The sequence below is a fragment of the Theobroma umbraticum genome, unplaced genomic scaffold (genome assembly GCF_002168275.2).
Source record: "Theobroma umbraticum cultivar Fairchild unplaced genomic scaffold, ASM216827v3 scaffold_146.0, whole genome shotgun sequence".
Taxonomy (NCBI): Eukaryota; Viridiplantae; Streptophyta; class Magnoliopsida; order Malvales; family Malvaceae; genus Theobroma; species Theobroma umbraticum.
The window spans coordinates 7,990,125-8,001,565 of NW_018397265.1; the positions used below are offsets into that span (position 1 = coordinate 7,990,125).

Here is an 11,441-nt window from a genome sequence, read left to right on the forward strand (position 1 = left end):
AAAAAAAAAAAAGAAAAAAAGAAAAACCTCCAAGACCAAGAATCCTCAGCTTGAAACTCAACTCAAAACCCATCTGGTGATACATTAAAAATAAGGTAAATTGTGATTTTAAGGACACAAATTTTGACAAATTTAAGACCAGAGTTCCCTTGCAGCCAGGAGCTATGTCATGCAGATTGTTCAGTCGAGCCCTGCTTCTCAATTTTCTGCTCCAAAAAAAAAAAACAAAGGAAAAAGAAAGTCAAATCTCAGCTAAAGGAGCTCCATTCGGAGCAACATCACAGCAATATTTTGACAGCACATTTCCATCAGCTAAAAGATTACCAATAACCATATACTCCATATTAGACAATAGTGAAGATGAAAAATCAAAGGAAGCTAAGCTTCAGCCTAGCAGCTTGCACTCATTCATTAGCCCGTAATTTGCTAAAATTAGTCTGTAACACCTGAAACTCGGGAACTGATAACCTACATGCATACATTATACGAGGCTCAATGCTGCTACTGATTTATTAAGCACAGTACCTCAGGACTAAAAGTATCAGATTTATCACACATGCAAAATCTGTCTTTACTCAATCTTCATCCTCTTTCTTTTTAATAAAGTAAAAAGCTGTAGTATTTAAATTACTTTATACAAACAATACTAAGTAACCTTATATGTAGTCGACCCAATATAGAGAACGCTGTAAAATGTAAAGTCCCTATAACTGGCAGGCAGTAAAGAAATGCATAGTTAAGATAGATGGTTGAAACAAAGAGATGATATAGTTGTTCCAACATAAGCCAGGCACAAAGGGAAGAAAAAAGCACCAGTCCTTTGCCAGGCCTGCTAAGAAAATTCAATTAACTACTTTTAAAGGTAAGCATTCTGGTTCCTTATTAATGTGACTAAGACCAACCTTCTGCAACAGAATAAAGACGTCAGAAATTCGAGTTTGAAAATGAAAAACAAGATGTGAATTGCAACAAGTCCATGCATATGCATGAATATACTTGCAAACACATGCAGACACAAACATGGAAACAACTCTCATTTAGATGAATTTAGCAAAGAAAATATCTAATCTAAATCTATCTTAAGGAACTCTCTTTGTTCACTGCTTCCAATTAAAGCTTCCAAGTGTTTTCACAAAAACCATAGTTACAACTTGAAAAGATTTTTAATTTCTCACATTCATGGTTTTCATTTGACCTCAGTATTCTTGTTAATCATCATCTAGGAAGCGTTTGAAGTAGATTAGTCCTTCTAAAATCCTTTTGACATGTGCGCAGCTCATAGATCAATCACAAATGATTTCAGATGCAGTAGCAGTTAGAAAAAGAAATGCTATTATGCTCTGAAACATGTAGAGACATACTACTAATACTCCCAAACAACCCAAACACTCCATTATCTCATTTCCAGTGGTGATGAGAAGGTGGATGCAGATCTGATCTGACATCAACTAACAAAAATTGAGAGGGCATTTCAGAGACATGTAAATATTGGAAAGCATAAACATGTTTCCTTGCATATTGTGACAAACATTTATCATTCACTATAGCAAGTAGCTCGAAAAACCTCTCACAAATGCAAACTAGTAGAAAAAGACTACAGCTATGACAAAAGAAGAGCATATACCCTAAGCATAAAAACGGGCTTTACAATATTGGACCAACTCCTCGACAGAGAAAGATTTGGTGGTCTGGTCTGGTCTGCTCACAAGGATTAGGATTCATATAAATAAAGCACAAATTTTTATTCATGTGATATTACTGATTTATAGAGGAAAACAGGTCATACGCAGGCCATCCTATTAACATAAAGCTGCAACAAAAGAAAATATAGCTACTGTGAATCATGGGCTAATGCTAAATCCCCTATGCAAGGAAACAATCCATAAATTGGCAGCGGTTCTGAGTTAAGAACTGGAGGAGCATGAAAAAAGAAATGGATTTCCACTGAATCATTCAATATCATCAAAACGGAATTCCAAGTCCCAGCATAAAAGAGATGAAAACACTAACAAAAATAGATGGGATTCGATCGAATCAACAGAATGTAAAAGGAAAGGGCAAGGGCAGAAAGCAAAGAGGAGAAGAAATACCGATTGAGCGTTGTGCCAGGCTAGGCCTCTGTAAACATTAACAGAGAAAGTGGCGGTTAGGTAAATGGTGGCCAATCCTAGACCCGCTGTGAACCCTTTAAAGGCCCAATCCCCGGCTCTGCTTGCCCACCCCATCTTCTCTCTTTCTCTGTATGAGAATTTGGTGTTGGAGGTTGCTAACTGCGAAGCTAAGTTAAGCTCACAAGGAATTTGACAGGATATACCCCTTTTTCGTAGTCTTTACCTGTTGTCAGATTTTCTTAGGTATGTATGTATGTATGTATGTATTCATTCCATATTCAAACATTAATTTTGAAACTTCTTTTGTGCTTTTCCCCAAAAACTAGCTAACGATGAAAAAAATTACACTGTCGCCATTACACTCGATTTTAAATGATCTAATATTACATAAATAAATATGAACACTATAAGTTCAGGTGGTATATATGATGCTTTATAACAGGATTTAATTGTGTAGCTTGAGAAAAAACAAAAACAAATCACTTGTAAATTATTTGGACAATAATTATAACAGGATTTAATGTTGCGTATGACGTGTTTTCCTCTAAAAACCAAAGTAAGCATATTTTGACTTGAAAGGTTTAGGCATGGCCATGAGCACTTAGTTCCCAAGGGACATCCAAAGTTCCCGCCGTTCAAACACTATACAAAGTTGGACAACTAACTACCATGGAGAGCAGACCTGTGTTTCAGCATTGTGTCTTCTACTTTTGGCTTTCCATTGGTATACATAAACCATATGTTCCAGCACCGAGCATCATCTCGCTCAGCCTCTTTTTGCACCCGACAACAAAAATAGTGCGCAAAAATTGCAAATTTGATCATTTTACTAAAGCCAATTCAAAACAGTTAAATCTTCACATATTTTAAATATAGTAAAGAGACCAAAACAGCACTAAAGACATACAGCATGCTGATGACTTGAAGGATATAATGACCATTATAATTAATCCAACACCTATAGCTCTTCCTAGTTGAACCATCTATCTTCTTATGCCCATTCTTTAGTAAAACACTGGTTCAACATCTATACCCTCAGAGGGACTGCTTCAATTTGCTGCTTCAGTTCAGCATCCTCCAATGAATGCCCCAAACAGCCTCATCTACAACAGCCACTTCTTTTCTGATAATGATATGAGCTGCCAAAGAGAAAATAACAGACAAATCAATATGTAGTATTATGATTAGAAACAACAGATTGTAGCTGTCATGAATAGATTTCAAATGATAAACACAGGCACCATGCTGCTTGAGAAAAATTAATATATGCATGATGTGAGCTCTAGAAATAGAGGTCATCAAAAATAAAAAGTAAAAATAATTACTGGACATTTTCAAACCAGGTTAAGAGAGAGAGAAAAGTGGAATATCTTGTATTGAACAGATAGATCACATAGAATTTTCAAGAAAGACAAATGTTTCTGGGAACTCCACAGAAGGTTGAAACAGATACTGAGAATAATCTAGAAGAAGTAAAATTAAGAACTTAAAATCTCATGTTTAGTCTCATCTACAATAGATGCTAGTAAACTTCCCTATGATACTAGGTCAATGTTTACCATAGATGTTAAGGTAAATGCAGGAAGACCTGATCTTTGTTCACAACAACAGAGGCAACAAATCCCTTAATTGAAGCCCCCAGTTGACCTATCCATCATGTCCATCTCTAAGCAATCAACCCATCATGCCAATCTCTAAATGACAATTCAAACATTCAAAGACAGAAAAAAGAAAAAACATGGAAAGCACGAATGAAGGCAGTTTCTTACCAGCAGGACTAAGCAAGATGCAACAGTAAACCAAACTGTAAAACCATGCATTAAAATGCTCCAATACAAATGAGCAACTCTTTGTTTTACTCACCTGGGGTTTAATCTTTGAAAAGTCCATTTTAAAATTGATGAGGAAACCACCACGATAACAAAATTAGATGTCCATGCTTAATTGTAACCATCAATTGCATATTACATTTTTTAAGAGGGCATGAAATCCTAAAAGCGTAACACTAAACTGAATCTCAAGATTTTGCTTCAGTCTATAAAAGGGCTGTTGTTACTTACAAGTGACATCATTTGTGAGAGACAGTAAAGAGATGATTGATAATTGCTTCTTGCACCTTCATTTCATAAGGGTGAGGCATTAGGTGCAAATATAACAGAATGGAGGGAATATGATATGGTTCCCAATGGATTTCGAAGGGGAGTAAAGAAGTGCATGTGTAAAAAAAGCAAGTAAGTTCCTATGTGCAAGCATTAAAGTAGTCTCCTCTGACATGAGAAAGGTAAGTTGGAAAACAAATATTAACGATTTAATGAATAGGGAAGAAAAGGATGCACTTAGAGTGATAGATAAATTAAAATGGGGATGATTTCTAATTTGACAAAAAAAATTAAGAGAGTCTCTGAGCAAATCAAAACCAAAAGTCAGTTAATAAGTTATGGCAGGAATTGACCCAATAAGGAGGTGGCTTACACATTCCACCAACTGAAGGACCTAATTGTCTGATAAATTAATACATAGCACATGACTCAACAACAGTGTAACAAGTGCTTTAGTTTGTCAAGAATGCAATTATCACAATCATGACAATGCAATATTTTGCAAGGAGAATTGATAAAGCTTCATCATCCCTTAAAAGATTGAGGAGAACTCAACTCACCTTAGACATAGGCCACATGACCAAGATTAAGCTTAATGTTTGATCCTACCGCCTTTCAGGAGTTAATTTTATGTGTTCAAATATCCCATTATCAAAATCCTTGCAGTGCCATTGTTGAAATGCAAAATATGGGGTGTCATGATTGTTAGCATGGCTAATAAATAAAATAGGAATAAAAGAAAATAAACTAGAGCTTTGGCAAAAATATGGTTTTCAAAACATTTGGTAAATGCACCTGAGCATTTGGCTTTTGTAGGTGCACGTGTTTTGCTGTTCAAGGAGTGGGTTTGAACAGCCTTTCACGCACAATAAAAAAATAACAACTTGCCACCTATTTTAGTATTTCCAGAGATTGCACCAACAGTCTCTTTGATGACTCCACCACATCTTAGAGTTACATTTAGTCAAATAGTAATGAAAAACAGCATAGCAATTTTCAGAAAGTGTTGAATGTTTTCAGCTAAGCCCTCATTCTCATTCAAAGGAAGGAGCTGTAACTCTCATGCAAAAGTAAAAACAAGTGTGTCACTAAAACTATGCTGTCATATTTTTGCCTGCAGAAAGCCAAACAACATTCATATTGAGGTTATTGATTTAAACAAAATGAAATCAACAATCTATCTAGAGGATGAAAGAATGGGTTCATCATACACTGCACTAGCATGATTTGTATAGCCAGCGCATGCATGAGATTGAGAGGAACTTTGAGATCACAAGAAAATTATCAAAGGCAATAAAAGAAAGTATATTCCATAAAAAAAAAGGACAATAATGATAGTTAAGATATGAAGAATAAGGAATTATTGGCAGGGTATTTCTTTCAAAGTGTATCTTGGAATTCACATCAAGTTTTGTTAGTAAATATCTCTTTTTGGGGAAATTGAAAATGGGAACAAGTTGACATTGACAGCATCCCAATTAAGTTACCTCAAAACATATAATCAATTAAAATAAACTTTATAGCCCAAATTGATCAATATTTACCCATATCAAGTCAGGCCAAACGTAAAATATCAGAACCTAAGTTTCATAACAGGTAATTGTTGTCTGATATGACATCTTAATTTAGAGATACACACAAGCACATATACACATGCACTAGCCAATGCCTACACCAGTCCATGCACAAACATAAAGTATGTAAAGAAGCACTTATGATAATTGATAACCAACCTGCCGAGCAACCTGTGCTAGGCGCCGGCTGTCTCGAGATGATTCAGTTAACAATGTGGACTTTTCTGAGTCGAGTAAACCGTTTTGTTTATCCTCTGTATTCCTTGGTGAAATGCCATCATCAAGTGAGGAATCTCTATCAGGGCTGCTGGACAACTCCTTCTTCCGCTTTCTTTTAAATGTGTACATGAGAAACTTATTATTTACAGGTTGAGCAGAAGACCCTTCAGTTATTCCAGACACTTTAACATCCAAGTTTACTGCAGACATGTCAACCATCTCAAGTTCCATTTTGCAAGATGGAACCCCTGAATTCTCAACAGATCCACTTTCCTGTCTTGTCAGCTCCTTTTTGTCTGTCAGCAATTTATCATTGTTTTTGTCATTCTGGAAATCACAAGCTTTTACAAACTCCACATCATCCTTTCCAACATCTTCATGTCTCGATTGAGTAATTCCTTTAGCTGCATCTGAAGGTGATCTAGGGATTGAAGGAGAATGAAGACCCTTCTGAGCATCATGTTCAAAGATCCTAGAATTTTCCCCAGATTGAGCATTATCAGCAACAGCATGTGAAAAACTGTCAGAGCAAAATATATCAGATTCTTGACACGCTGCTACAACCTGATCAGAAATATTCATGGATGAGGGCACTTTATTTTTCTTATATCTAGCAGCTCTTTTCCTTTTCCTGTGAAAAGGACTCAGAGGAAGAACTTGGATAATGTTGTATGAATCAGTTTGCATCACTTTCAACTCATCTGTTTTTTCCTCTGGTCTACACATGTCAGCTCTCAGCGAAAGTTTTGTATGCATATCTCTACTTTCTTCACCTTCTCTAGTTTTTTCATTCTTTGCATCATCTACTTGCCCAGAAAGAGATAAATTCCCATCCAACAGGCACCTTTCAAGTGCACGAATCCTCTGAGTGCACCCATTTCTATACAGGTCAGGCTCTTTGCGTCTCATCACTATGGAGGCAAAATCAGGGTTACAAACATAGCAATTATCCGTACAAGAACAGTTAGTACCCACATAAGTTCCGTTCAGAACTGAATTCTTGATGTCAGAAACTGTCACAAAATCATTTTCCGCATCAGGTAAAGAAGATCTGGCAGACCCAAAATTGTTGATTCCATTTTCCTGAGATATCTCAACAGAAGCAGCAAGATCATTTTTTGACTTTTGTTTGCCCAAACAGTGCATTCTGTCTTTTGTCTGCTTCTCCAACTCATCCTGTGCGTCTCTCAACTCTGTTCTAAGATCTCTCACTATATCCTCAGCTTCCCCCAGTTGTGCTTCAAGCTCTTCAATTCTTTTCTGTTGATTCAAGGACATCATCTCTGCTTCATTAACCTACAATCATAGCACAGAGCGAATATGATGTTTGTTCAGTATTGGCTACATTGCACTGACTAACTCATTTTCTCAGGCATAACCATGATATATATACATATCAGATACCTTGAATGGGCATATATATAAGGGTATGGCCCTTCAAATATAAGAAAAAGGTCTATGAAAATTTGAGTTATCAAAGTCAGACATCTCCTACAATCATAGCTAGTTTGAGTGACACAGAACAAAAGATACATAGACAAAACAAATGCCAAACAAGAGATAACTATAGTGGAACTGTCTAACCAAAGTTGAAACATGCAACCTCGATTAGTTGCTTGAGCCTACTTGACCAAATAAGTTTTATGCACCCTACATTAACACTTTCACCATGACAAGATTTGGGTGATTCTTATGCACATAAACCAGTTAATTTGCACGTATGGATACATTTGTCTTACCATAAAGTCTATAAATATTTAACAAAAAAAAACTAAATGGTGTTAACTTCATTGATGCATAACCTCCTATCAAAGCAAACCATTCCAAACAAAGCAAATACAATTGTTAACAAATAACAACAAACAAATGCATAGTTAAAAATGTAATTCCAGTTCACAAGTTGCGTCTCTTCAAGCTCACTTCACCGTGCAGAATGTTTGTAACAAATAGATGAATCAAAACAACATATTTGTTACAAACTAGCTCTTCACAATCCACGCAGCAAATTGACAATAAAAGCAACCAAATAAATTCAATCAAACATCAAAAACATCCATCACCAAAAAACAAGTATAAAGAGAAAACCCAGGTCACAAAACATATAACAGTGAAAAAAGGAAACTTGTGATAACCGCACCAAAGCATCATCAGACAATAAACCAAACAACAACAATCAAAAACCAACAGTTACCTTCGCATCCAACATCTGTTTCAACCTAAGCAACATACGCAACGCCTCATCTTTCGCCGCGAACAGCTCCTGCTGATACCGGAGAGCCTTTCTCTCCGACACCATTATCCTCGCCGCCGCCTCTTTGGCCGTGTTCAGAATTATTTCGGCATAAGCCTTCTTCAAAGCCGTCAATTTCTTAAAAAAAAAAAAAACCAAAACTGAAAACTTCAAACGAAACCCACATGGAATATACTCATGTTGAACCAATAAAAAGATCAAAATCAACTCTTTTTAACAAAAACCCCCAAAAAGACAAAAAAAAAAAACAGTTCAAAATTCACACAAAAAAAAGGAAAAGAAAAGAAAACTAGATTATATAGAAGGGTACTAGAGATTTTACCTCAGAATCGGCCATTTTAGTCACCAATGCATCGAACTGACGCTGTTTCCCTCAGAGCAAGTTGAGAAGAAGAACAGTGAACAACAACAGAATAAAAGGAGGTCGTTTTAGTTTTTTCTCCCTTTCCAAGCAGCTGTCTGTTAGGAACTGAAACTTACTTTGGTTATTACCAAACCACCCTCTCCTGACACTTCTATTTACCAACACGACACGTCAGCAGACAAAACGGTTGAACCGGTGCGGGTTTCGGTTTTGGTCTTATATTTTCTTAAGTTTAAATATTAAAAAAAGTCCTTAAATTATAAACAGTTATACAATTAAATCTCAATTTTATCGTACTTAAAAGAAACTCTTATTTTTATCCATACAAGTTTTTAACTTTAAAAAAATTAATAACTGTCAAATTTAATATTAATTGATATTTTCTATTCACATATATACTAAAATACGTGATAATTATTGAATTATATAGTAATTTATAAAGTAAATTAACTTAATTACATGAAGGACCAACTATTAAGTCAATGCACCATGCAGATAAAATATATCAATTAATATTACATTTAACAATTGTTAATTGTGATTAAAAATAAAAAATATTAATGTAGATTCAAATTAAAGAACAATGATTATTTTAAACGTAAAAAATAAAAAAAAAAACACGTAAGTAAACATATATGGTTATTAAACATTTTTTTTAAGACACTTTGAAGTTTTAGTTTAATTACAAAAGATACTAGATTGAAAAATGTGCATGGCACTGAATGGAAGCAACCGACGATAACGTACAGAAAATATAAAATGATTGAGACACATTAATTATCATTCAAAAAGAGAAGGAAGAAGAAAGAAATATTAATGTTAATATAATAATGCTTTTAGGAATGTATTACCAAACAGAAACAAGTGTTAAATTGAATTTCAAGTTGTCAAAAATCATATGCGCTCCATTCCTGAAACATGATTTGATTGGCTAGCTGGCTACGCTACTCTCTCTCTTATCTGTAATTAATCTTGTACGTGCATTATGAAAACGGAGAACTGAAATGTTGAAGAAACTCAAATCCATATCAAATTACAGCATCAATTAAGTAATTTCGCTTCAAAATTTTGACAACTAAAAATCCAATAACCTTCGCTTCCTCTTTATGATCTTCTTCCTTCCTTTATCGCAGGTTTCTTTCACTGGAAACCCCGTAAGAAATGTGGGGACCTGCAGATTGTTGCTACGCACGTGCCTTTCAGGACAACCAAGGTGTAGCAAGAGAAAGGGAGCCCGAAATGCAATGCATGCTTGAAGATTGTTGTTTCTCTTAAGGCCTGAAGGATTAGATAGTTTGCGTTGCGTTGGCTGTTGGTGATGAGACCGACCAATAGCAAATTTAGCACCTGCACGCATCAACGATCGATCTAGTAAGCACAATCAAGGGTCTCTTCCTTGAATGGGGCGACTAAAGTCAGGAAGCTCATCTGCAACAAGAGGCTAAACAGAAGAGCCTCGCGAATATATATTTATATATACTCTGTTACTCCCAAAGGTTAGAGTCGGGATGAGCTCAATCATATCCTCCTACTCTCTATTTCTTCTCAATTCACTCTTGTTAGAATCAAATCAATAAACATATATAGGATAGGCATCGACTCATTTCTTGGTCTTCTTAAATCAAGACAGTGCTCTCTTACTTTTGCTTTGCTACAAATTAAGTTCCTTTTTAAAGTGATTTTCTTATATTTTTACATTTAATTAATGACTAAAGCATTAATTAAGAATTTTAGTTAGAAATATAGGTATGAAATTGATTTATTTAATTAACAAGCGACTCTGCCAACTTAGTTATAATGGAAATAATCAATCCAATTAATCAATATATATAGTTTGATTTTGATTTTATGAGATAATATAGTTGATTCGATTAGTTTTCTATGGTTCAATTAGTTTAATTTTCAAAATTTTTGAAACAAATCATCCAAGGCCAAATTAATACACTCAATTGTAGAGATAATTATTTATTTACCGAAGATCCAAGGAAAGAGGTATAACTTAATTTATGAAATAAAGGAATTACGTTCATTTGCATTGCATGGTAAATTAAAGATATATTATTACAGGGCTTTTTCTATGAAATAAAGGGCATTCTTTTAAAATTTTTTTGATATAATGTGTATTCCATTGCAGCTGGAACAGACGTTGTGACGGTAGGAATGTGTGCACCGTTGTTATTATTACAATAACTTTGAGTTGGGAATGGGATGCAGGTTTTCCAAACTAATGTGTAATTTAAAGTCAAAACTAGGGGAATTCTATGTAATTTGCTCTTTTTCTTTTCTTTCTTCCCTTTCCCTGTGGGCGCGCGCCAACAAGGAGGGGACGTGGACCGATTGTAGATCAAAACGTGGCTCCATGCATGCATGCATGAACTCCTTTTGCATTGGGAGGCGCGGGGAGGGTGAGAATGGTGAGGTAGCGGGCAGATAGTAAGGCTCCGGGAGTGAAAGCTCGAAAAGCAGGTGGTGGTGGTATTGGTGACTTTGAAGTGGCCACTTGCGAGGCTTTAAGGTTGTCAAAACAAGTATGTATGTATGTATATATATGTATATATGTATTTATCTATTTATGAAACGCATCACACGTTTTAACATGAATTGTACCTTGATTTAACTAAAACATATCGCAAATTCTAACATGAATTAATTAAACCTTCAACACAAAAATCTCGAGCAAAATTAGGAAAGAACATGCATTTCCTTGGGCAAGCTGGCTAGAACAATTTAAACGCATTCCACATACTTTCCTTATCAGACACAAAGCAGTACCGTGAACGCCAAATACTTTGCAGCCACAACTTCCCAGTGTTGTTTTACCTA

At 35.3% G+C, this 11,441-nt stretch overlaps 1 protein-coding gene across 1 annotated transcript; it reads right to left on the bottom strand.

Moving 5' to 3' along the window:
- Positions 1-2,910: 2,910 nt before the first annotated feature.
- LOC110422540 (uncharacterized) lies at positions 2,911-8,724 on the bottom strand. Its single transcript, XM_021436497.2, has 4 exons — positions 8,577-8,724; positions 8,195-8,371; positions 5,944-7,299; positions 2,911-3,250 (listed from the first exon to the last, which is right to left on the bottom strand). The coding sequence occupies exons 1-4, from the start codon at positions 8,589-8,591 to the stop codon at positions 3,215-3,217; spliced, it is 1,584 nt and encodes a 527-aa protein (XP_021292172.1). The 5' UTR covers positions 8,592-8,724; the 3' UTR covers positions 2,911-3,214.
- Between the last annotated feature and the right edge of the window lie 2,717 nt (positions 8,725-11,441).